Source organism: Solanum stenotomum, chromosome 10 (assembly GCF_019186545.1).
Source record: "Solanum stenotomum isolate F172 chromosome 10, ASM1918654v1, whole genome shotgun sequence".
NCBI lineage: Eukaryota > Viridiplantae > Streptophyta > Magnoliopsida > Solanales > Solanaceae > Solanum > Solanum stenotomum.
In genome coordinates this window covers 53782668-53809270 of record NC_064291.1, presented here as the reverse complement: position 1 = coordinate 53809270, position 26603 = coordinate 53782668, and the positions used below count along the sequence as shown (strand labels likewise).

General features: G+C 35.2%; 5 protein-coding genes across 5 annotated transcripts; 2 read left to right on the top strand and 3 right to left on the bottom strand.

Moving 5' to 3' along the window:
- Window positions 1–62: 62 nt before the first annotated feature.
- On the top strand, window positions 63–6008 carry LOC125878438 (elongation factor G, chloroplastic). Its single transcript, XM_049559688.1, has 4 exons — window positions 63–379; window positions 1751–3165; window positions 3427–3939; window positions 5410–6008. Exons 1-4 carry the CDS (start codon window positions 112–114, stop codon window positions 5575–5577), a joined length of 2364 nt encoding a protein of 787 aa, XP_049415645.1. The 5' UTR covers window positions 63–111; the 3' UTR covers window positions 5578–6008.
- A 714-nt stretch (window positions 6009–6722) lies between these two features.
- LOC125878444 (hsp70-Hsp90 organizing protein 2) lies at window positions 6723–11846 on the bottom strand. Its single transcript, XM_049559697.1, has 7 exons — window positions 10790–11846; window positions 8104–8392; window positions 7948–8033; window positions 7599–7822; window positions 7323–7389; window positions 7173–7232; window positions 6723–7082 (listed from the first exon to the last, which is right to left on the bottom strand). The coding sequence occupies exons 1-7, from the start codon at window positions 11687–11689 to the stop codon at window positions 6969–6971; spliced, it is 1740 nt and encodes a 579-aa protein (XP_049415654.1). The 5' UTR covers window positions 11690–11846; the 3' UTR covers window positions 6723–6968.
- Window positions 11847–17954: 6108 nt separating this feature from the next.
- On the top strand, window positions 17955–22324 carry LOC125878445 (vacuolar-processing enzyme beta-isozyme). Its single transcript, XM_049559698.1, has 9 exons — window positions 17955–18247; window positions 19071–19235; window positions 19947–20103; window positions 20188–20273; window positions 20345–20544; window positions 20743–20791; window positions 21010–21216; window positions 21664–21870; window positions 21965–22324. The coding sequence occupies exons 1-9, from the start codon at window positions 18011–18013 to the stop codon at window positions 22142–22144; spliced, it is 1488 nt and encodes a 495-aa protein (XP_049415655.1). The 5' UTR covers window positions 17955–18010; the 3' UTR covers window positions 22145–22324.
- Window positions 22325–23938: 1614 nt separating this feature from the next.
- On the bottom strand, window positions 23939–24941 carry LOC125843179 (auxin-responsive protein SAUR36-like). Its single transcript, XM_049522397.1, has 2 exons — window positions 24933–24941; window positions 23939–24519 (listed from the first exon to the last, which is right to left on the bottom strand). Exons 1-2 carry the CDS (start codon window positions 24939–24941, stop codon window positions 24049–24051), a joined length of 480 nt encoding a protein of 159 aa, XP_049378354.1. The 3' UTR covers window positions 23939–24048.
- LOC125878460 (auxin-responsive protein SAUR36-like) lies at window positions 23939–25909 on the bottom strand. The gene is made up of 2 exons (XM_049559717.1): window positions 25027–25909; window positions 23939–23966 (listed from the first exon to the last, which is right to left on the bottom strand). Exon 1 carries the CDS (start codon window positions 25595–25597, stop codon window positions 25109–25111), a length of 489 nt encoding a protein of 162 aa, XP_049415674.1. The 5' UTR covers window positions 25598–25909; the 3' UTR covers window positions 23939–23966; window positions 25027–25108.
- Between the last annotated feature and the right edge of the window lie 694 nt (window positions 25910–26603).

Below are 26603 nucleotides of genomic sequence, written 5' to 3'. Positions count from 1 at the left end.
AAAAGTTCTCACACCTCAAACTCTTTTCATTATCTCCACTCCCTATCCAAACCAATATAAACCAGTACAAATACACACACAGTAGACCAGAAAAACAGAGAGGAGAAAAAAATGGCAGCAGAGTCAGTGACAAGAATGTCATCTGCTGCTTCTTCACTCTGTAACTTTAATGGGTCTCAAAGACCCGTACCCGTTTCTAACCGGGTCACTTCTTCTCGGAGGAATCGATGTGTTAAACTACAGTCACTTGCTTCTGCTTCCATGTCTGAATTCTTTGGAAGCTCACGAGTGTTCTCTGTTAATGGTTCTAGAAGCTTAGGATTATCTCAGAAAACAAGAAAGAATGGATTTTCTGTTATTGCTATGGCTGCAGCTGAAGGTATCAAATTTCAATTCTTTTTTTTGCTAGAGTATCAAGATTTTCAATTTATGGTGTGAATTTTAAATGGGTAACTTGTAAAGATAGATTTTTTATTGGGGGGTTTAGTGGATAGGTTAGTTTCTTGAGTTAAAGGTCTTAGCTTTTCTGTCTTTACTATGGCTGCTGCTGAAGAGGATCAATAATTTCAAATTTATGGTGTAAATTATAGTTGAGTAACTTGTAAAGATAACATTTTTTTGGTGGTGGGGTTAGTGGATAGGTTGGTTTCTTGGGTGAGAGGTGTTAGCTTTACTGTCTTAGCTATGGCTGCTGCTGAAGGTATCAAATTTTGCTTAGAGGATCAAAAATTTCAATTTTATGTGTAAATTATAAATGAGTAACTTGTAAAGATAAACATTTCTTGGGTGGTGGTGGGAGTGGATAGGTTGTTTTTTTTTTTGGCAAGAGTTTTGTTTTTCTTGTTTTCATTGCTTTTATATTGAAAAGGTTAATGAAGATAGTATAAAGACCATGAGAGGCCAGGGTTGGGAATCCTACATAGGCTAAAAAGCTTAGGTAATTTCAACAATCTACGTAAGTCCTTGTGAAACCAGAAACCATATTGTGGATGTAGGTACCTAGTATTATAATTGAGATGGGCGCAAGTTGGCTCTCCGCTGTTCAATAAATAAATGAATAGTATGATTATGAATGAAATGGATACAGAATATTTATAAAGTTGACTCCTTCTAGGTTAGGATGATACACAATTGATTGATTGGAAGTGAGAAACTGAGATCATTTTATTTTATGTGATTGCCATAATTACTGATTTCTATAATGTGTAATGTAATTAGGATTGAGAACATAATAAATTGGAGAAACTAGGCTCGAGAATAGGAAGGTCTTTTTTGCGGGAGAACAAAAGAGGTTTGTTTTGAATATTCATGAGCAGGTTGGAAAATGAAACAATTAATTTTGGATAGTGGAAATAAAGGTTGGAACTTTAGTATGGATAACTGTAATAATATAGTACTTAATCTTTGAAGGTGTCTATTTTGAGTTCTCTTGTGGATTTTCTTACTCGAATTTCAACTCTAGGGAATGGTGATTCCGCTGTTAAATGCATTTCAAGGAAAATAGCATTGAGCATTAAGAACTTATTTTGATGTTCATTTTCCCAAAAGAGGTCAATGATTAGAAACACCGTTGACACTTATTTTAGAGTTATGGTTTACCAACACTATGTCTTGGGAGATGAGTATATATTTTAGGTTAGTGTTGACTCGTAAGTCTGCTGACATAGATGTTATACAGGGTTCATTCGGTCTAGAGAGTGTATCATTCCTGGAATTTTAACTCATGTGCTGCTCTTTTATTTATCTGCAGAGGAGAAGAGAACAGTTCCTTTGAAGGACTATCGCAATATAGGAATTATGGCTCATATAGATGCAGGGAAGACAACTACAACGGAACGTGTCCTTTACTATACTGGCAGAAACTATAAAATTGGCGAAGTGCATGAGGGAACTGCCACAATGGACTGGATGGAGCAAGAGCAAGAGAGGGGGATTACCATTACTTCTGCTGCTACTACCACCTTCTGGAACAAGCATCGTATCAACATTATTGATACTCCTGGTCACGTGGACTTCACTCTTGAAGTGGAGCGTGCCCTTAGGGTTTTAGATGGTGCCATATGCTTGTTTGACAGTGTTGCTGGTGTGGAACCTCAATCAGAAACTGTTTGGAGACAAGCTGATAAGTATGGAGTCCCAAGGATATGTTTCGTAAATAAGATGGATCGTCTTGGAGCTAATTTCTTCCGAACAAGAGACATGATAGTAACAAACTTGGGTGCTAAACCACTTGTAATTCAGATTCCAATTGGTGCAGAGGATACATTCAAAGGATTAGTTGATCTTGTGATGATGAAAGCTATTGTTTGGTCCGGAGAAGAATTAGGGGCAAAGTTTTCCTATGAGGACATTCCTGCTGATCTTCAAGAGCTAGCTGAGGAGTATAGGGCACTGATGATTGAGACTGTAGTTGAATTGGATGATGATGTTATGGAGAAATACCTGGAAGGAGTTGAACCTGATGAGGCAACCATCAAACAGTTGATCAGGAAGGGAACTATCTCTGGCAATTTTGTCCCTGTATTGTGTGGCTCTGCTTTCAAGAACAAGGGGGTTCAGCCACTTCTCGATGCAGTTGTGGATTATTTACCTTCTCCAGTTGACGTGCCACCCATGAATGGAACCGACCCTGATAACCCCGAAGTGATCATTGAGAGGGCCCCAAGTGATGATGAACCATTTACTGGTTTGGCATTTAAGATCATGAATGACCCTTTTGTCGGGTCTCTCACATTTGTCAGGGTATATTCAGGAAAGCTTACTGCAGGATCATATGTATTGAATGCAAACAAAGGCAGGAAAGAGAGAATTGGCAGACTTCTGGAAATGCATGCTAACAGCAGAGAGGATGTAAAGACAGCGTTGACTGGTGATATTGTTGCTCTTGCTGGATTGAAAGATACAATTACAGGAGAGACATTGTCTGATCCCGAGAAGCCTGTTGTGCTTGAGCGCATGGATTTCCCAGATCCTGTTATAAAGGTTGCAATTGAACCTAAGACCAAAGCAGACATTGATAAGATGGCGCAAGGCTTAATAAAACTGGCTCAAGAGGATCCGTCTTTCCATTTTTCACGTGATGAGGAGATTAACCAGACAGTTATTGAGGGAATGGGAGAATTACATCTTGAGATCATTGTAGATCGACTGAAAAGGGAATTTAAGGTATGTATCTGGAAACCCCTACAAAACCCCCCAAAAAGGAAAATAACCTATTTTTTCTCATATTATTATCAGAGGAATTGCCATTGCAGTTTCTAGTTACTTGCACTATTACTCTTATTTACTGCCTAATGTGATATATGCAAAATGCTTGTTTAACACACTCAGAAGCAGTTATTTTTGCATACCATTCTTATTTACAGTAAACGCCTTGTAGAACTGAAAGATTTCTTACATTTAGTAACATTGCTTATCAATTGACAGGTGGAAGCTAATGTTGGAGCTCCACAAGTAAACTACCGCGAGAGCATTTCCAGGAACGCAGAAGTGAAATACGTGCACAAGAAGCAGTCTGGTGGTTCAGGACAGTTTGCTGATATCACAGTAAGGTTTGAACCCATGGAAGCAGGCGGTGGATATGAATTCAAGAGTGAAATCAAGGGAGGTGCAGTGCCAAAAGAATATATTCCAGGTGTTATGAAGGGATTAGAAGAATGCATGAGTAACGGGGTACTGGCAGGCTTTCCCGTTGTTGATGTTCGTGCTGTGCTGGTAGATGGCTCTTACCATGATGTGGATTCAAGTGTTTTGGCATTCCAGCTGGCTGCTCGGGGAGCTTTTAGGGAAGGGATGAGAAAAGCTAGTCCACAATTGCTAGAACCCATAATGAAGGTTGAAGTAGTAACACCAGAAGAACATCTAGGAGATGTGATTGGTGACCTTAATTCAAGGAGAGGTCAGATCAACAGCTTTGGAGACAAACCGGGAGGTCTCAAAGTATGATCGTGGACTCCTTTCATCAATCTACTCATATCTATGCTTGCACCTACCTTCCAACTTCACTTTTTGTTGAAGAATTGGGGATCCGTAGTGTTCACATAATAATCCAGCATGCATACAGTAGTAGTACATGAATTAAGTGATTTTTTTAAAAAAGATACTACTCCCTCCGTCCCAATTTATGTGGCACTTTTCAAAATTCGAGATTCAAACGAGTCTTTCTTTGATTTTTTCAATGTCTTTTGGATATCTTGAATTATCAATTATTGTGACTTGTAGTACTTTTTACGTAGTTTAAATCTCAATATTTTCATTTAGACACTTAAACTCGGGCTAGTACCTATTGAACATCTACACTCTTTTAAAAATATTTCAATTAGACACATTTTGCTGACATGGCAAAGTATATGTCTTCCCCTCTCTTTGAGCGTGTTCAGTGTCTGGAGAAAAATTCTCTCTTTTTTCCATTTCTTCTTTTTCCACCGGTTTTGCTTGAATGTCGACCATCTCACCGGCAATTTTCAAGGCCGGTGGCGGGTTCCATGGCTGGCTTGTCAAACCCACTTCTCATTAGAAACACTTCCCAAAAAAACTTAAATCTAGTTTCTCCAATTCCAACACCACAAGATTCAGTTGCAATTTTCTCCAATAATTTTGAAGAAGAACAACCTGAGATTGGTTTCTTGGAATCCATGATCCCCTTTTCCTGCTTTCCCTCGGTTGCCCTTTTTGTCAGGTTTGAATCACTCATCCAATTCTTTTTTTAAAAAAATCAATCGGGTTTTAATAAGCATTCAAAGCTCATGATTTGACCTGTTTTCTCCACAGAAATTACTTCTTAATGCTTGCTTTCTTAATTTTCTTTAGAAGTTCATTTCATGCTCTCTCATGGATAATTTCGGGTGAAGAATTTCATCCAGGTTTTTTGAAAAAAATCATGTCCAGATCTTTAACCTTTTTTTGTCTTGATGCATCACCTAAAGTTCATTGAATATTTTGAGGAACAAAGCTTTTTGTTTTTTGTCATTTTTTTCCTTATTATTTGGAATCAAAACGACATGCCGCTATCTCATTGGTTATTTTTGCCATGTCCGTTGCATGTGAAATGCACTTCACACAAGCATATTTTTTGGTTGTCTCATAAAAATGTGTCTAATTGGAACACTTCTGGAAGAGTTTAGGTGTTCAATAGGTTCTAAACCGAGTTTATGTATCTAAATGGAAAAACCGGACAAGTTTAAGGGGGCGCTTATGTATTTGGCCTTATTTTAAACTCCATATCCGTTCGGAGATTGTCATGTAAAGCAGGGAAGGATGGTGTATATAGTTTCTCTATGTAGCTTTAAAAATGACCTCTAGAGGGATTGTGACATGTCATATTTACAATTGCGAAGAATAAGCATATGCTTAAATATGCATTTGATAAATTGTTGTTTCTTTCTGATGGATGTAATATAATTGATGCAGGTGGTGGATGCTTTAGTTCCATTAGCAGAGATGTTCAATTACGTTAGTACCTTGAGAGGGATGACAAAGGGTCGTGCATCGTATGTTATGCAATTAGCCAAATTTGATGTTGTCCCTCAACACATTCAAAACCAGCTTGCCAAAAAGGAGGAAGCAGCAGCTGCTTAGTCTGTCATCTTCCAGATTTTGGATCCACAAACTTGAAAATAGGTATTTTTACTCGACGAAGATGTTAAGGCTTGCATAACATTCTTTTTGTACGTACTAGCATGAAACACCTATGGAGAATAGCTGATCTTTAGTTATACGTCTGAGTTTTTTCAGCCATTTGTGTATGTCGTTGAATTTATAAGCTGAGACTCCGAAGGGACGGAAGAAAGAAAGGACTAAATGTGTATACATGCATTTAAGACATATCTGCATCCAAAGAAGCATCAATATTTTAGGGCAAGATTGAGTGTGCCTGATTTTGGGATTATCTTTCTTACTATAGAAGAAACAAATATATGCTTTGTAACAATTTGATGCTCTTTATTGAGATCTTAGGTGTAACATCTGACGGTTTGAGTTGTTTATTTCACATTTGTTTTATGTTGCAATTCTATTTATAATATTGAGGTCCAAACTATAAGCAGAATAGTCTAATGTTTTAAAAGTCTCTTGTAGGTAAGGTTGCGTACAAAAGACTTTCCTAGACCTCACGTTAAGCGGAAGCTTAATGCATTTGAACTGTCTTTTTTACAGCTGAAATTTTATTGTAAGAATGTTTTGAAAGTTGAAACCAATCTTAAAGGCGCACACACTCGTCCTAACAGGGAAAACAGAGCTACTGGACATTTTGTCTATGAAAATCAGATACTTTTCATTCTATTCAAAAATTCTTTCAAATTGAGAATAGTTAATATTTGGATGTACTTTTTTAAAGTATTGTTTATAGACCCTAATATCTGTAAATATATTTGATTAGAGCTAAACTAAGTAATTGTTCACGCAAGTAAAACTCTGTTTGTATAGACATTGTAGAATCAATTAATATTAAGTGATATAGTTCCTTCGTTATCGCATTATCTATCATAACCGTTTTGATACGTTACACAAGATTTGCATACACATTCGTTAATTTACTATTGAAGCTAAATTGAAGATGTTGCGTTTGCTTATAATTTTTGCAAATATTATTTAGTTGCTTGAATATACTTTTCCCAAAACACACTAGTATAAACTTCCAAATAGAAATATTAGTATAAGCGGAAATAGTGTTTATGATGCCACTTAAGTAACTTAAATCGGCAGGAAGCACAACAATTAAGACAAAACGCACCAACAATCCTTCCTTTCGGACCCTCTAAGAAAAACAAGATACAAAATTTTAACAGTTACCACAGAAGAAAAAAAGGAAAAGAAAAGATGATGGAAAACCCAGACATTGTGCGACATTACACTTCGAAAGTGAATAAAAGGAGTTCATAATGAAGGAACAATTTTAAGTAAACAAAGGATGGAAAAAAATAATGGATAGTCCAAAGCTACTTTCCATGGTGAGTTGGAAGTATTGCTACTTATCTAACTTGCACAATTCCTGCATTAATCAATTTCTGGATCTTGTCCATGACAAGAGGGTTCTTCATATGATCTTGTGCAGCTTTTGGGTTCTCCTGGAAGTCACTTAGCACCTGCTCCAGAACACGAAATGCCAGTTAATTACACAATGATATTGGTATATGACGAGACAAGCATACTGCACTCAGACAACCAAATATTACCTGTCTCATTACTGGGTCTGTAAGGATGTTCTGAATTTCTGGATCTTGCATCCCCTTAGCCTGATCAAAGAAATTGATTTAAGAGTGTTAGCCATCACCGATTATCTTTACCTGGAGCAAAATAAGATTATAATGCAAAGAAAACAGTACCTGTCTTTCTTTGAGCTCCTCTGGAGTTAGATCTCCACGGCTTGCCTTGTTTATTTGCTCAACACATCTGCAAAATGAATACAGCATTTTTAAGTTGCAATAAGAACCATATTTTTCCTTGTCTTCTTGAAAAAACAAGATAGGTAAAATGCAGAACAAGAAGAAAAGTAAAACACAGATCAGACCGTAAAAGGAGACCAATTTTAAGAATCACATACACCCTCAACAACTTAAAAGGAAGCAACTGACGAGATATGTGATTATAAATTTATATACCTCTTAACACCATCTAGGAGTTCCTGATTCTGAGGATCAAGCTTCAATCCTTCCTGGTAAGTTTTCAAAGCTTTTTCATACTCTTTCATGAAAAACTGAACGGCACCCTTCCTGGTGTAACCCTTTACGAATGTTGGATCGAGCTCAATGCACTTCTCAGCATCCTTGAGCCCCTCAGGTAATGCAGCTAACTTGGTGTAGCAGGCAGCTCGGTTGCTATAAGCCTAACAAAAAACAAAGGAGAAAATACAAGCATCACTAGCAGTTACCAAGGATTGAGTCCTCATTAAAGGACAGGGAGAAGTTCTCAAGTCAAAAAGAGGTTACAGAAGATGGAGGAAGGCCATACCTTCGGATCGTTGGGATTCCTCTTTATGGATTCAGTATAATGTTTAACCGCCTCCGGATACTTCATCTCCTTGAAGAACTGATTTCCTGTAACATAGTGAAGAAAGTTAGCCACATAAGAGGAAAAACAACAAAGACAAGCCTTAGAAAGAACTACCTTTCTCACGCTCTTCATCTGCTATTTGTGGACTGAAATACTCTTGCTGCTCTAATTCCTTTTTCGCCTTCTCAGCTTCATTCAGTTTCTTAAGGGTATCCGGGTTGCGATGCTCAGTCAGAGCTTTCTGGAAAACCTCAATTGCAACTTCAAAATCCTTCGAACTTTTAGCCAACTTTGCCAAGGCAGTTCCCTTGCGAGTCAGAGCCCTTGCGATCATCTTATAGTCTGACCTTAGCTCTCGCCCCCTTTCAACAGCTGTGTCACAATCTTTGATGCATTCCTCATACTGAAATCAAGGCAAAAAATCATATCAAAAAGTGAATTCACAAGAGCAGAGAAATTATTCAGAAATTTCACAGGTAAATCATACCATCACAGGAAACAGATCGGAGTTCTGGAACTAGGCTCAAAATATTACACTTGCGATGGGTAAAAAAGAGGATACAGAAACCTGGGAGGCAATGGGGATGGGAACACAACTCATCACCATGTCTATCCCTCTAATGACGAAGTATCATGTCATGCAGTCACCAAAAAAATCAAGGACATACAGGTGGAGTAAGTTGGCAAAGATTACCTCTCTACTCACCCCTCGGCTTTATATGCTATTACTGGTCCTAAATGGAGACTAATTAGCAAAGGAAGTGGACTAACTCAAACCCTTTCCCTTAAACTTAACAGCTTGGAGGGTCAACTTTGGTGATTAATTATATTAGAAATTAGAAAAGGAAGCCGATGAACTCACAAACTTCCCCCTAAACTCAAGATTTTGTTGGTTAGTAACATCAATTCACTTCAGAATTCCTTTCACGGAATTTCTAAGCATTTTGCTTTTCTGGCCAGATGCATCTTCCTGACAAACCGGAGTGTACCCTTAATGCATGATCCACCCAAAAAGGCATGGCAGCAATGAGAAATTCCCATGCAAACAGCTAGATACCGGGACAGACACAGATCTCCCAGGAGAATCCTATATACAGATTTTGTTAACCATAGAAGAGGAAGTGACTACTACCACCGCATAGGTGAAGATAGATACAGTTATTGAAGAGAGTAAGTTTGTAAAGCACGCAAGAGACTACTACCATGGTTAAACAATTTCTAAAGCAAAAAGTCACACATTTACTTCACAACCATCAGCAAACAACTCTAAGCTGCATCAATTATGGAAGGCTAGAATAAACGAAAAATCAAAAACGAAAAGGATAAACATAATTTACAAATGACTGTGCATGAAGGATGCCAATATCCATGTTTTAACTACATCTTCTGTAACATTTGGGCTTCTTCTAAGCACATTATATTCCCTTATAAATAATGTGACACACCACTACTAACCCAGCACCAATTGGGCACCTAACAAGTATATCAGGACATTGTGTAGAACTTTCAGGTTCATTAACAAGCAGATCTTCAATGAAGAGCACCACACACTCCATGCCTAACACAAGCTATGGAATCAATGCATTAGCACCTGTACTATCACCACTTCACAGCTGTTCATAGGTTTCAGAGAGACATACCATCTGGGGATTAATAGATCAGATTTTCCATTTAACATGGAAGACCTTTCATTAATTATTATGCTCTCCTAATATATTAGGAAAGGCAACTCAGATAGGCAATTCTACCACAGCAGGAAAAACCAGAGACACCCTCTTCCACCACCCAAAAAAAAAAAAAAAGAACAGATAGCAAAGAAGATCAGTAACCTGCTTTTGGATATAAAGGCTAGACGATTGACTGATAAAAAAAGAGTAGACAATTGATGAGAAATACTACTATAGCAATCTGCCAAGGGTGTAATAACAACCAACCAATTACCCAAACAAAAAATGAACACCTTGAGAAGGGTATATCACCCATATGTTTGAACGCTTCTACACAAAGACACTATGTCCAGTATCATAAATCTGCCAATAAGCCAAATTCCATTTCCCTCTATGATACTCTGTGCCCTCTCGACTACAACATTTCTTATATGGAACCCAACTAAAACCTCACAACAAACCCCACAAACTTAGTTATAAATTGAAAAAAAGAATACCGAACTCACCAAGGAATTACAGCACTACCAGATGGCCTTTTACCTAGGAGAAAAGTGAAATCCTTCTACCACATCAACTACGCTGATGATGAAATCAAATTCCCCCAAGCATGTCACCATAAAAATGCATAAAGACGACAAACACACAAGTAGTAAAAGTTGCTACTCCTTCCTCCATTCCAATTTATACAGCCTCTCTTCCGATTTTCAGGATCGTTGTCTCTTTCAACATAATCTATACAACTTCCAAAAGCCAAAACTCATTAAACCATTGAATTGCCATTTTTTAAACAACTCAAGCAGGGCATGTACTATCCTACCACACAGCTAGGTTCGAACCCTTGTCTACCATAAACTTCAGCTCAGCTACGCTGGCTAGGCTAACTCCTAAGTGCAATAATTCAAAAACTTCAACTTGTTTTGGTCAAGTTAAAGACTAGATCAATTGTAGCAAGCAGGGATCATAAAAACAGATAAAGCGCGAACTAGGCAAGACAAGCAGACTTGGTTTTCTTTTTAAAAATTTGAACTTTTAGCTTTACTACTACTATTACTATACCATGCAAGTCAAATTAACATCATATGCTCCTTATCTAGCCAAATAACATTAGGAGTATTAAGGTTTGGGGATAATACCTTTCCCATCTCCAAGTAGACCGCAGCACGGTTAGTAATGAAAGATATGTCTCCATCATCAAGCTCAATAGCCTTAGTGTAGTGCTGAATTGCAGTCTCAAAATCCTTCTTTTTGTAAGCTGCATTACCCGCCTCTTTCTCCTTCTGTGCTTTCGCTTTCTTCTCTTTAATTTCCTTCTCCTCCTCAGGCACTTCCATTGGCTCCGGCTCTGGTTCAGGCTCGGGATGCTTCTCCTCCTTCACATGCTCCGTCTCCGCTGGTCTCTTCCTCTCCGTCGAAGCTTCCGGCATCTCATCGTCCTCCTCCGGCATCCTAGTCGACAACTTCACACCTAACAAAACTCCAAGTGCTTGCATTACCCTCTGATCCTTCAAATAAAGGTTCAAATTACTCGGATTCTTCTGAATATCCTTCATCATGTTAACAAAATCAGGCTGTTGCAAATAACCCCTTGTATTCGCATCCGCAGTCAACTTAGTCCACATCTCCGGACCGGAAAACGCATCACCAAACGGGCTCGGCGGAGCCGCCGGACCACGAGATCGAGCCTGAGCTGATTGAGCATCAGCAAGACCCGATTTTAAACCCTCATTATTTGGATCAATCTCAAGCCCCTTCTTGTAAGCATAAACCGCATCGTCATAATGGTGAAGTCCAGAATGTGCAGCACCAAGACGAGAATACCCTTTCGCCCAATCGGGTTTCAGGTCAACTGTTTTCTGTGCATCGGATAAAGCATCGGAATATTTCCCTAATGAAGCGTATGCAGCAGATCGGTTAGAGTAAAGAACATGATTGGTGGGAGCAAGATTGATGGCTTCAGTGAAGTGGTTAATAGCGTCGGTGAAGTTGCCGGCGGAGAAAGCGGCGTTACCTTTGGCCTTAGCTTCATCGGCCATGGCTGTTAATTTACAGTAATTAATTGAAGAAATCTGAGGAAGAATTGTAGTGAAGAGAAGAAAGATTCAAGTTTTTAGGGATTTATAAAAGAGGGGTTTGTGTGGTAGTGGGGACTAGAGGGTTCTTGTAGGTTCTGGAAAGTTCTATGACGATTGGAGTTATTATTGGAATTTCTAGGGTTAACTTAGCTTTAATAGAAACGGAGGGATTCGGGTTTTTTTTTTTTTTACAAGTTAAATTGGGAGAAGAATGAAACATAGATGGTAAAATTGGATACAATAAATTTTTGTGGTCGACCTTCTATTTTTGAATTCTAGAGAGTTTAGTGTATCTAATATTTAGAAATTAAAAAAAAAATTATAAAAATATAATTACTTAATTTATATTGTGAAAAATACAGCTCAAAAATTTATATTACAAATCTTTAGGCTAAAACATAATGTGATATACAATAATATATATAGGTGTATAATAACATACAAAATTTTGATATGTTTTCTCAATAAAAATATTTAAAAACTTGAAACGTAATATTATACATTCAACATATATACATGGTATTTACACGTCTATATACAATAATATACAAATAAGAATTTTATCGAATTTCGTTGTTGATTTCTCTCAAACGGTAAGACAGAATCTTTTGAAAATCTATGAAGACATAGATTTGACGATGGTCATCCCTTATAGGTGAGACAACATGAATCATAACATAATTTGATTGGATTTTTTAAACAAAAATTACTGACACTTAGCTCTTGAATTTTTGCTATAATAATTGTGTTTGTAATTTGTGATTTTTTGAAGATACAAATAGATTTTTAATACGATTCTTGTTCAATTGGATTTGTATCTATCGTATGGCTCTAAGTTTGAAAATTTCAACTCTTCAATTTCACTTGACACAATTTTAAAGGATCGTTTGATAGAGTGTATTAACAAATATAATGCACACATTAATTCTATGCATTAGTATAACTTTGTTTGGTGCACTTTTTATGCTATGTATAACTGATGGAAGACTCTATTGTGTATTAGAGAGTATATTACTAATACCATGGATTTCTAGGTATGAGTAAATTAATGCAAAGGGATTTATTACATGCATTGGCATGGTTAAAAACTCAATTACCCCTCAAAAGCAATTTTACATATTTCCACCATAATTATGGAGGAAATTTTTATAAGAAAACATTTTTATACGATACATACTATTTGTATACACCAAACCAAATGATGCATACGAAATAATCTATGCATAACTAATGCAAACATAACTAATACAATCATTATTTATGTATACATTAATAATACACTTTACTGAACATTATTTTTATACACTCTACCAAACGACCAAATCAAACAATATTGCAAAAAAAAAATTCTATGTATAACTAATATAAGCACTACTAATACAAACATCACAAATATATATTATTTTGTATTATTTTTATACACTCTACCAGATGAACGATTAGACAAGTGTGTTAGGTGAAATTGAAGGCTTGGAATTTTTTAGAAGTTAGAAATACAGCTCCAAATCACCTAGGGGGGTTGAAAGTGATGGTGCTTCCTCTTAGGGTGGCATGAGAGCCATTTTATTCCAATTGTGTGCATTAAGTATAAATATTATGATTACTATTATTACCTTGCCTCTTTAACTTGCAACAAACGTAACATTGGTCACTCAACTTTAAATGTGGAGACATCCATAGCTATGGAATTGGTATAACATGTTTGCTAGTTGCTAGATATAATTTTAACAAGATCTAGAGAAGGTCTCTTCAAACAAGAAATTTGTGCACCCAATAGCTCAATTTTTGGCTTCTTTTATGTATTTATAATAATATTCTGATCGTTTCATATCAATAAATAATTATATAAAAACGTTTATGATCAAATCTAGATTTTTAAAGTTTTTCAATATTTATAATACCCTCTCTATTTTATTTTACTTAATTCTTATATTTAAAATATATTTTTTCTTTTTACTAGTCTACTTTTTTACAAATCAAGAAAAAATTATCATTTTCTTTCAATATCCTCCTTAGTCGTTATCATTTAAAAACTATATAAAATGTTAGTGGTCAAATTTATATTTTTATAACATTTATTAATAAAATTAATCTAGGAAAATAAATTTCTAATATATAATAATTTCTTAAGAAGAGTGTCGAGTCAGTATAGGCAAAAATATTTTCCTACATATCGAATACTCCCTCCGTCCCTTTTTAGTTGTCCACTTTAGAAATGGCACACAGATTAAGGCAACAATGATTAGCACAGTGAAGTTACAATTTTACCCTTATGACAACTTTTCACTTCAAAATTACAATCACTTGTTTAAATTCAAGTGAAATAAATTGGAGGGAAACAACATACACTTTTACAGTTTTCAAGAAGTGTAAATAAGGGTATAATAGGAAAAAATTTGTTGTCCTTTCTTGATTTGTCAAAATGGACAACTAAATAGGGACAACTAAAAAAGGAAATATGGACAAGTAAATAGGGACGGAGGGAGTATATCCTTTGTTGAGCTATTTCTTGCGGAAATTGGCCCAAAGATGTGCTTAAAAGTAACAATTATCAATGAAAAGTAGAAACTTACAAAACAAAATTAAGAAACAAGGCAACACAATGTGCATGCTCCTATCGTGAAATATTTTATGTGACTCACAAACTTGACGTGGCGAAGTCAAAAATTTCGTTATGAATGTTCAAGATTTAATATATGTATATGAAAAATAATTTTTGAGCTATATATTTTGTACAATTTTCTATATACATAGTATAATTTTTCGATGAATGATGTCCAACTGATCACCTTGAACTATGTACGACTACGTCATTGAGCATGCACATTGTGTTGAGTGATTAGCGAATAAAAAGAGATAATAGGTCTCATAGTGTAGTAACGGAGATAGAATTTTACTCAAGAAATATTAAAATATAAAGAAGTAAAATCACTTTAAAAAAAAAAGTACCAATATGTAATATATATATAAACAAATTATTTTTATCAAATTATATAGTGTAATTTTTCAACGAAGTAATATCAGTCGACACCCTCTCAAATAGCTCCGCCACTGCGACGACACTTGTCAAAAAGAGAAGAAATACTCACACATTTTTTGATAATTGTGCCTCACCCAAAATAAAAATATTTCGAGTCACATGATACCTCATAGCACAATCTTAGAAATTGTTTGAACCACTTTGACTACTAACTTAAAATTTGAGAGATGTAATAGCTCATTTCATCGACATCAATGTTGTGTTGCACAAATATTTATACCAACATTGACAATAAAATGCTACAAGAGATTAAGAAATTTACTATTTTTCATTTAGTTGATATATATTATATGTAATAAAGACTGTTTTTCTTCTTCAATGAAAGACCTATATCTTCAAACTTTGTAATTTCAAAATGTTGTAGATTAGTTTCAAGTCTTGCTTAGACAAAACACACATGAAGCTCGAGCACTGAAACACTACCTTCGGAAGACCAACAAGCTAACAAGCATTAATGGTACAATTTACAAATAAATGGATTCAACTAGTCTCTCAATTTGATTCATCTACCCTAAATCCCTTATATTTAATTAAAATAATGACTTACAAATATAGTACCATTATTAATACAATAATATATAGTACAGTATTTGTTTTCAATAGATTTTAGGCCTAAAGTACATATTTTGTCAAGGAGATCATATTCGATGATAGTTGGTGACATTGCTAATTGTAGCGGTGGTTGTTGATGCATGTGGAGGATCGACGGCAATGGTGTAGTGGTGGTGGATGTAGCGATATGATTATAATTATCTTTAATGTGGTAGCGATGAATAATAATGATTAAAAATGATGATGGTTATCAGTAATGATTGTGATGATAGAGGTGGTTGGTAATAGTGACTGTAATTATGATGACAAAAAGTAATTATCCGTAATACTAACTTATAATCATAAACATAGTAATAATAAAAAAAATCCACATAAAAATAATGTCAATGATATTAAGATTTTATTCAAAATTTTAATGATGAAGACCTATTCAAATCAAATATGATTTTTTTCATAATAATAATAATAATAATAATATAAATAAAATACACTCAATAACCTAACAAATGAGGTCTAAATCGTTTGGTTTGGTTCCCAGAGAAGTTTGGGTTGAGATTAGTTGGTAACGCAGAAATTATAACGCAAAGAAAATTATCATTTTCTTTCAATATCCTCCTTAGTCCTTATCATTTAAAAACTATATAAAATGTTAGTGGTCAAATTTATATTTTTATAACATTTATTAATAAAATTAATCTAGGAAAATAAATTTCTAATATGTAATAATTTCTTAAGAAGGGTGTCGAGTCAGTATAGGCAAAAATATTTTCCTACATATCGAATATATCCTAAGTTGAGCTATTTCTTGCGGAAATTGGCCTAAAGATGTGCTTAAAAGTAACAGTTATCAATGAAAAGTAGAGTATTACAAAACAAAATTAAGAAACAAGGCAACACACTGTGCATGCTCCTATCGTGAAATATTTTATGTGACTCACAAACTTGACGTGGTGAAGTCAAAAATTTCGTTATAAATATTCAAGATTTAATATATGTATATGAACAATAATTTTTAAGCTATATATTTTGTACAATTTTCTATATACATAGTATAATTTTTCGATGAATGATGTTCAACTGACCACCTTGAACTATGTACGACTACGTCATTGAGCATGCACATTGTGTTGAGTGATGAGCGAATAAAAAGAGATAATAGGTCTCATAGTGTAGTAACGGAGATAGAATTTTACTCAACAAATGTTAAAATATAAAGAAGTAAAATCACTTAAAAATAAAAAAGTGCTAATATATATATATATATATATATATATAAACAAATTATTTTTGTCAAATTATATAGTGTAATTTTTCAACGAAATAATATCAGTCGACATCCTCTCAAATAGCTCCGCCACTGCGACGACACTTGTCAAAAAGAGAAGAAATACTCAACACATTTTTTGTTAATTGTGCCTCACCCAAAATAAAAATATTTTGAGTCACATGATACCTCATAGCACAATCTTAGAAGTTGTTTGAACCACTTTGACTACTAAATTAAAATTTGAGAGATGTAACAGCTCATTTCATCGACATCAATGTTGTGTTGCACAAATATTTATACCAACATTGACAATAAAATGCTACAAGAAATTAAGAAATTTACTATTTTTCATTTAGTTGATATATATTATATGTAATAAAGACTGTTTTTCTTCAATGAAAGACATATATCTTCAAACTTTGTAATTTCAAAATGTTGTAGAGTAGTTTCAAGTCTTGCTTAGGCAAAACACACATGAAGCTCGAGTACTGAAACACTACCTTAATTAGGAAGACCAACAAGCTAACTAGCATTATTGGTACAATTTACAAATAAATGGATTCAACTAGTCTCTCATTTAGATTCATCTACCCTAAATCCCTTATATTTTAATAATGACTAACAAATATAGTACCATTATTAGTACAATATTCGTTTTCTATAGATTTTAGGCCTAAGTACTTCATATTTTGTCAAGGAGATATTCGATGATAGTTGGTCATGACATTGCTAATTGTAGCGGTGGTTGTTGGTGTGGAGGATCGACGGCGATGGTGTAGTGGTGGTGAATGTAGCGATATGACTATAATTATCTTTAATGTAGTAGTGACGAATAATAATGATTAAAAGTGTGATGATGGTTGTCAGTAATGATTGTGATGATAGAGGTGGTTGATAATGGTGACTGTAATTATGATGACAAAAAGTAATTATCCATAATACTAACTAATAATCATAAACATAGTAATAATAAAAAAAAATCCACACAAAAATAATATTAATGATATTAAGATTTTATTCAAAATTTTAATGATGAAGACCTATTCAAATTAAATATGATTTTTTTAATTAATAATAATATAAATGAAATACACTCAATAACCTAACAAATGAGGTCTAAATCATTTGGTTTGGTTCCAAGAGAAGTTTGGGATTAACAATGTAGAGATTAGTATTAGTAAGTTGAGATTAGTCGATAATGCAGAAATTAGAACGCAAAGATTAACAAAATATGAAATCCTGCTTTCATACACCAACACCTGGTATTATTGATTCCACATGAGTTGATAGGTGTCACACTCTGCTTCTGCATGTATACACTCACCGCCACATACATAACAAAACCCAATACTTCACTAATTCTCAGCTCCTCTGTTTCTTCACCTTTTTTTCAATCAACAAAATTTTAGTTTTTATTGTTTTGATGATGGGGTCCTGTAATTTTACAGTATGTGTAACCTTGATGTTGTTGGTTATGGTGGGAGCTATTTCTTTTGAACCAAAAATTGATACAAGGTTAGGTAGAGCCTACCGCTTCTGGGACCCCTTGATACGATCGCCGGTAGATCGTGCTGATGATGAAACGGAGGAAGACGGTGGAGGCGTGCGGTGGGCGGTTCTTGTGGCTGGTTCAAATGGGTATGGAAATTATCGGCATCAGGTAATATACATGCAGCAGATTCTATAGTAGAAAAAATTAGTGTATGTAAGTGTGTTTTTGTTGAGAAGTCGCACTTCGGTCGGTAGAGGGATGAGAAATTAGTCTCCTTATATGGACTTGGATAAACCTCCCTTCATGAGCTAGCTTTGGGTTTGAATTAGGTTGAGGTGCCATATATTTACCGTTTTCACCATTGTGATTGGAAGAGAATTGACATTAGTATTTAGAAAATATATTGGATTCGTCTAATCCGGTGTGGTTTGGATGTTAATCAAATTAATACTTTTGGCCACTCTTTTGGCAAGTAAAAAATGTTGCTTTTATTTTCTTCTTTCAACCGTTTGATAAGCTTTTAGGAGGAAAATTAGGAGCTTTTTGAGTAGCATCAGGAGTAAATGATGAGTAGTTGAAACTCTTTTTCAGAAGGCACTTATTGAAAATTGGGCCAAGCTCACATTGATGTTCTATGGGTAGAAGTGTTTTCCAACTTAATTAACCAGACACAAGGCAAATCTGGGAGACGCACGTGTCCTACCAGTCAAATTGTGAGGTAGGATGTGTGCGCCACCTTATTAGACTAAGTTAAAGGGCACGTTTATATATTATGTCTTGTTGAAACGTACCACTGCTGTTCTTGTGGAAACAAAATCTCATGAATTGATGATATACAGCCAACTCTACTTGTTTTATGCAAATTGGGAGTTGGTATGTATATCCTTGGAGAAAGATGCAGCTGCCATTACTAATCAAGTTTAGGCATTTAGCTATTTATTTATTTTTTTTACTCTGCTAATTGCTTTGAAGCTATATGGGGTGAATGCAGGCAGATGTATGTCATGCCTACCAAATCTTGAAAAGAGGTGGATTGAAAGATGAGAACATAGTAGTATTCATGTACGATGACATTGCCAAGAGCGAGTTGAATCCTAGACCAGGAGTAATAATCAATCATCCAAATGGTAGTGATGTCTATGCCGGTGTGCCTAAGGTAATAACCAAATGTTATATCTTATTGTTGTATCCTTTCATATATAGTGCATATGCTCTTAATTTTAACCAAAGTCCCAAATGTAATTTGACAACTTCCCAAATGTGAGATCTTCTGTCATGTCGTAGCATATGTGATTAGTCATAACATTTCATTTCTCCATTGAAAAATGTTGTGCCTCTAGTTCCTTTGAGGTTTCTTTAGTAGAACACTGAACCTCAAATTAGAAATATAGCTCTACTAGGAGATGCAGAGGCTGTGAACTGCTTAGATAATTTGATACCCTGGACTTGAATATGGTATATATGATACCTTTATTTGGGAGTATGAATCCACGAACTATCGGGGAACTCGTGTTTTTTTTTCCCCATATGACACAGTAATGAGATTCTTTAATCGGGGTACCAGTCTAGTAGGCGAAGTAAAACTTTTTTTTGGACTCTTACCAAATCGAATTGGTTAGTATGTACTTCGTCTATGATTTTAGTTTCTTGATCAAAGCTAATTAGACTATGGAGCTTATCTTGGTACGTGATAGGAGCAAATTGAAATGTGGAAACACAAGATAGGTGGTGAACTATTTTATAAAAATATGAAGCTTGGTTCTTGTACTTCTGCATTATTTTGCGGAATTGATTAATTTTGAAGGGTACATTCATCTCTTTCTTTTAGCAAACAGCAATCTCACATTTGATAAGATGATTATTGTAGGACTATACCGGTGAGCACGTCACTGCAGCAAACTTGTATGCTGTGCTTCTTGGTGATAAAAGTGCCGTGAAAGGTGGAAGCGGGAAGGTCGTCAATAGTGGACCGAATGACAGGATATTTTTGTATTACTCCGATCATGGTGGTCCAGGGGTGCTTGGTGAGTCTGTAATTATATTTGAGTTTCAGCTATTGACAATTGATCGGAACACATTTTGGTACTAGGAGTTTATCTCTGTTTCAGGAATGCCCAACATGCCTTACCTTTATGGCAAAGATTTAATTGAGGTCTTGAAGAAAAAATACGCAGCTGGGACCTACAAAGAGATGGTAAAAAGTGCAATATAACTTGATAGTTCCATTTCCTATCAGAATTATTTAGTTTGTTGTGCTTTATGTAGGTCCTCTATATTGAAGCTTGTGAGAGCGGTAGTGTCTTCGAGGGTTTAATGCCTGAAAACTTGAACATTTATGTGACGACCGCCTCAAACGCTGAAGAAAGCAGTTGGGGGACATATTGCCCAGGAATGGATCCTCCACCTCCATCAGAATATATCACATGTTTGGGGGACTTGTATAGTGTTGCATGGATGGAGGACAGGTAATGTAAAGTAAACGATTGCTCGATTGATAAGTAGTAGTATTTGGGAAATTATAGTTATAAAACCAATGTGTCCACGTTATACTAAAAAATCAAGCAAGCTAATGGTTTGCTTGGTGGCTCAAGGGTTAAGCAGGCTTATCAAGTTTTACTCTGCTGGTTTGCTGATGATTACTCGAATGTTTAACTTGTTTTCAGCGAGTCTCATAACCTGAAGAAGGAAACAATAAAACAGCAATACGAGAAGGTGAATAAACCAAGACTTTTATTTGGCGCATCTAATATATTCTTATGAGCTATGTTGTTCGAACTTTCCAAATATGTGTGTCACCCGTTTCCGATCCTCCAAAAATGCACTATTTTTGGAGGATACGAAACGCATCTGGTGGTATTATTGAAGAGTCTGAGCAACATAATTTCTGAGTCGTCATCATCATTGGATGTTAATGCTATATTGTCTTGTAGGTGAAGGAAAGAACTTCCAACTCCAACAACTATAATGCTGGATCTCATGTTATGGAATATGGAAGCAAAAAAATTAAGCCCGAGAAAGTTTACTTGTACCAAGGATTTGACCCTGCCACCGTGAATCTTCCTGCGAACAAGATCGATTTCGCACAATTGGAGGTGGTCAATCAGAGGGATGCTGATCTTCTCTTCTTATGGGAAAGAGTAAGTTTTGAATATCTTTGTATAATAATTGAGTAATTTCATTATACATTCGAGTAGGAGAGGGATTAAAACTCATCAAAGTAGAAATGTTTGGTCAGTCATATAGAGTGGGATGGAGAGGTACAAGTTTGTCTAGTGACTACAGTTACATTTATGTTTTGTTTTATCCGATGACCGTTCTTGAAGTGGAAGCATTCTTTTGTATGGTAGCTCACTAGTTCCCTGATATTTTTATGTTAAATCCAGATTATAAGATTAGCTGACACTTTTTATTGATCTAGAGCTTGAATTGGAATTTGAACGCTACGAATTCACCTGTGGGATATTGTTCGAATTTACAATCCCCCACCCCAAAACTTGAAATACTATGAGCACCCGTTTTATAGTTCTGCTTGGTGGTATATCATTTTGATTTGGTCTTGGTACATGTTTTCTTGGTCTATACAGTATAAGAAGCTGGAAGACAATTCACTCGAGAAGGCCAAGCTTTGGAAAGAGATTACTGAGACACTGCAGCATAGGCAAAATCTTGATGGGAGCATAGATGCAGTTGGAGTGTTTCTTTTCGGTCCAATAAAGGGTGGTTCTGTTCTCAGCTCTGTCCGAAAACCTGGTCTACCTCTCGTCGATGATTGGGAATGCCTAAAATCAACGGTAAAATAATCTGATCCAAGTGTAGTAAATGTTTGTTAAATTCAATGACTTTGGAATTCCTGAAGACATACTTGATATTGTTTTTTCTTGCCAGGTTCGCCTTTTCGAGGCACATTGTGGTTCGCTGACACAATATGGCATGAAACACATGAGAGCATTTGCAAACATTTGCAACAATGGTATCTCAAGAGATGCTATGGAGGAAGCTTTTATGGCTGCTTGCAATGGACATATAGAGGAGTATAGCGCTGCGAACCGAGGCTTTAGCGCTTGATGATGACTCAAGAGTAGTCTTGTCACAAGAGTTGCCTAGCTACAACAAAATATGCTTGTAAGATTGTAATTTAGGTCACTATATGCTCTTCCTTTTTAGTTATGTACACCAACTCCTGTACAATAGTACTCTTCGATGCTAGTCATATAATAATGCTCTGGTTGGGTAATGTCGTCAATTCCGTCCGGGTCAATTCCGTCCGGCTAAATCGAATATAACTAATGTGAAAAGAAATTTAAAGTTTTTTTTTAGCTACTTGAAACAATCAAAAAATCAATTTTATGAAATTCAACGTCACATTTTTTTTATTTATTGGTCCAAAAGTCCACCTTTTGACTTGTTCTAATGAAACTGATTTTTTTCTTCTTGGACCATAACATAATACGAGAACTTCCCTGTTTTATAAGGTCATGTGATGCTGAATATATGCTACTCCTATTTATTGTGTTGACGGAGTAAGTGGTCTATGAACGCAAGGTGTGTCAATGGTATAGTTCGGTTTTTTATATTATATATATCAATAAATTCAGTATTAAGCCATCAAATGCAACATGGATCACCATATATACTTGTGGTTGATTTTGGTATTACATATTACAATTTGGAACACACATTAGTTTGGTGGCCTCCAAGATTAAGTAAACTCAACATCAAATGTGGGAATTGTCGATAATATTAAACATGTAAAAGTATCAACTAACTACTCTAATTAAATATTCTCAACTCCTGAATTAGTAGTGAAAACAACTAAAGAATATCTGATTTGTAGGGATATGGTCTGATATTCATTTATTTGAAGGAAGATTCTTTAATGTATGCTGTAGAAGTGGACGTCCACACTAATCCCTTCCAATCGAACATGTGATATAATATGTAATATAATATATACTTTTTAATTATTCGATCTCTTTAATGTAGTTTTTTGCGATATGAAAACTAAAACACATAAAATTCGTTTTGATGATAGCAAAGTAGTACCTTTAAGGTAAGGGTGAAAAGAGGGTGTCTTTTTCAATTTTCTTGTACTATAGGGAAAAGATATATCTACCCCATACCGACATTTGGGAAAAGATATATCTACTCCATACCGACATTTGAATAATTCGAGAAATTAAAATAAGAGGCTCAAATGGGTAAAAAAATGATTGTACTAATTTGTTGTTTTATATGTCACGATAGGTGGTGAAACGTAACAAAGATAGACCTCCACAAATACCATCTAATGAAAATAATGTTTAGACACTATTGAGTCTAACATAACAAAAAGACAAAAAAAAGAAGGCATTAAAGGGACTCTTTTTGAAGTCCTAATTAACCAAACCCTAAACATTTCTAGGATTATACCATATTCATCAAGTACATGTCTCTTCATTGATTAATCAATTTCTAAATGATGATGATGTGATTCTAGAGAGGTTTTCTTAACCAATCTACTGTGAACGAGTCGCTGATTCTTTTTTGAAGAGTCAATTTCACCCACGATCTAGATATTATATTTTCGAAAGAAAGCTCGATAAAATAGACATTTGTGAAGATGCAATCTAAGATCACATATCCAGAACTTTAATTTGTAAAATAATATTGCTATGTGATATTTTAAGAGAACAACTAGAATAGATACAAATAACATTTAAATATCTACGAAAAAACTACATTTATTTGAGAAATGAGCTAAAGGTTGACAAAATTTGTACAAAGAAATCCTTCACACCCACAACATTTGAATATTATATGAAATGCAGCGAGAGCAAAACATAACAAAAGTTTAATGCATCGAACTGTCTTTTTTATAGAAAAAAAAAAAAACTAACATAAACTAAACCTCCCCAACACAAGGCCTGTGATGGAGGGTTATGCTATTTGCACATTAAAATTTTCTCCAATGTTGACTCAGCCACAACTCATCAGTAACTCTGCCTCCACCTCAGCTCTCCACCACCCGTGGCGGCGATTCTTGATTTAACGTTCTCGAATTCGGATATCCGGCATGGTATTTGGATCCGACCCGGATATTTATACCCATAAACCATCTCTGCCTCCCTCAACAATTCAGCAAACAGAGGATGATTAAAATATATCACAGGCACCACAATTCTACACGTGTCGTCTTCCTTCTCACCCACGTATACAGCTAAGTGTCCCTTCGGTACACTCACCTGCTTCAGATCAATCGGTTCTTGCCCGACCCGAATGTAACCCGAATTGGATTTCCCAGAACACAGTCCTTTAGCACTCTGTTTCAGCAAAACCCCCAATTTACAGAGCTTTGAAATTGCTCTGCTTGCACAACTCAGCCGCTTGTTTCCAATTCTTCCATTTCTTCTCCNTAATATAAGTTTTATTGATGATTTATCACATATTTTAATACATTTATACTACAGTGTGTCAAATTCTTACCAAACAACTAAACACACATAATATATTTTAAAACAGTTATAATACATACATATTGCATACATAATTCACTTTTAATATATTGTTTATCATACTATTGCTATATATTGCTATAAATGGTAATAAATAAAAAGTATTGCTAAAATCAGTACTCATTTATTAAAAGGTATCTATTTAAGTAATTTTTCCTTTTCTTAACCAATCTACTGTGTACGAGTCGCTGATTCTTTTTTGGAGAGTCAATTTCACCCACAATCTAGATATTATATTTTCGAAAGAAAGCTCGATAAAATAGACATTTGTGAAGATGCAATCGCATATCCAGAACTTTAATTTGTAAAAAAGTATTGCTTTGTGATATTTTAAGAGAAAAACTAGAATAGATACAAAGAACATTTGACATTATGTGAAACATAGCAAAAACTCAATGCATAAACAGTCGTTCTTAAAATATAATAATAGAAAAAAACTACTAACATAAACTAAACCTCCCCAACACAAGGCCAGTGATGGAGGGTTATGCTATTTGCACATTACAATTTTCTCCAATGTTGACTCAGCCACAACTCATCAGTAACTCTGCCTCCACCTCAGCTCTCCACCACCCGTGGCGGCGATTCTTGATTTAACGTTCTCGAATTCGGATATCCGGCATGGTATTTGGATCCGACCCGGATATTTATACCCATAAACCATCTCTGCCTCCCTCAACAATTCAGCAAACAGAGGATGATTAAAATATATCACAGGCACCACAATTCTACACGTGTCGTCTTCCTTCTCACCCACGTATACAGCCAAGTGTCCCTTCGGTACACTCACCTGCTTCAGATCAATCGGTTCTTGCCCGACCCGAATGTAACCCGAATTGGATTTCCCAGAACACAGTCCTTTAGCTCTCTGTTTCAGCAAAACCCCCAATTTACAGAGCTTTGAAATTGCTCTGCTTGCACAACTCAGCCGCTTGTTTCCAATTCTTCCATTTCTTCTCCGGTGAATTAACCAGCTGAAAACTCTCACCAATCTCCGTCCAATTCTAAAACCTCTGTTTTTCTTCATAGCTTAAAATCTTGAAAAGAAAAAAAAATAACACCTTTTTTGACAATGGGTTAGTAACAGAGTACTTCAAGAAGTGGTAAATGCCACTTTTTGAAGGGGAATTTGGTTCTTGGTTTAAGAGTGCTGTGGCAAGTCAAACATGGTGGAACAAATGTATCACTCTGTTTATATAGATTTGAGAGGTGGGAGTGGGGGTGGGGGTATGGGAGGAAGAAATGGTCGGCACACACGATGAGAATTGTTGGAATTTGTGATATATTTATGGAGAGAAATAAAAAGAGAGACAAAGAAGAAGAGTGGTCAGCTGAATAGTCGTTGTGATGCTTCGCGGCTGTATGTAAGTTTGAGGGGCCAGTAATTAAGGGCCCCTTTGGACAAAGATTTTTTAAAAAAAAATTCAAGAACTTGTTTGGTTATATATTCTCCATTTTTGTTTATTCAGTATTGACTTGTCATACTCTTAAAGAAACAATTCAACAATAAATAATAGTAGAAAGATAATTTTAGTATAACACCCTTTATATATAAAAAATGACTATAGTTAATGTTAGCTGGTTTAAATCAATATAAACACTATTAAAATAATAAAAAATTATGCATTATAAAAAAAAGTCACAACTCTTCAATATGAAAATGTGTTTTCAAATTGCATCTTTTCGGAAAAAGTATTTCGTTTCCATTCACATATTTAAAACTCAAATGTTAATGATAAGATAATTTCCCGATGATTATTTTTTCAGTATTAACTTAACACATTTTTTAATAGTCAATTATTTTTTTTCAGACATCACTTAATTTATTTGTTAAATGTGTTCCTAAAGGTGTTTAATTTGGTTGTTTACCAAAAATATTAAGTTTTCCAACATTCATGTAATTTTTCTTAATTTTATAAAAGAGATCTCCGTGAAAGTAGCAATTTTATTTAGCCCACTTATTTGAAAATAAAGAATGTTAGTGGGATTCGTTTTATACATAATCTCCCTCCACGTAAGGGCATTGACGATAA

Coding starts and splice junctions, on each gene's coding strand:
- LOC125878438 (XM_049559688.1), top strand. CDS start 112: ATGGCAGCAGAGTCAGTGACAAGAATGTCATCTGCTGCTTCTTCACTC. Junction 3,166..3,426: donor GACTGAAAAGGGAATTTAAG/GTATGTATCTGG, acceptor ATCAATTGACAG/GTGGAAGCTAATGTTGGAGC. Junction 3,940..5,409: donor ACAAACCGGGAGGTCTCAAA/GTATGATCGTGG, acceptor TAATTGATGCAG/GTGGTGGATGCTTTAGTTCC.
- LOC125878444 (XM_049559697.1), bottom strand. CDS start 11,689: ATGGCCGATGAAGCTAAGGCCAAAGGTAACGCCGCTTTCTCCGCCGGC. Junction 8,034..8,103: donor AGATGAAGAGCGTGAGAAAG/GTAGTTCTTTCT, acceptor ACTATGTTACAG/GAAATCAGTTCTTCAAGGAG. Junction 7,233..7,322: donor AGGAGCTCAAAGAAAGACAG/GTACTGTTTTCT, acceptor TTCTTTGATCAG/GCTAAGGGGATGCAAGATCC.
- LOC125878445 (XM_049559698.1), top strand. CDS start 18,011: ATGATGGGGTCCTGTAATTTTACAGTATGTGTAACCTTGATGTTGTTG. Junction 20,274..20,344: donor CTGGGACCTACAAAGAGATG/GTAAAAAGTGCA, acceptor TGCTTTATGTAG/GTCCTCTATATTGAAGCTTG. Junction 20,545..20,742: donor GTTGCATGGATGGAGGACAG/GTAATGTAAAGT, acceptor ACTTGTTTTCAG/CGAGTCTCATAACCTGAAGA.
- LOC125878460 (XM_049559717.1), bottom strand. CDS start 25,597: ATGAAGAAAAACAGAGGTTTTAGAATTGGACGGAGATTGGTGAGAGTT.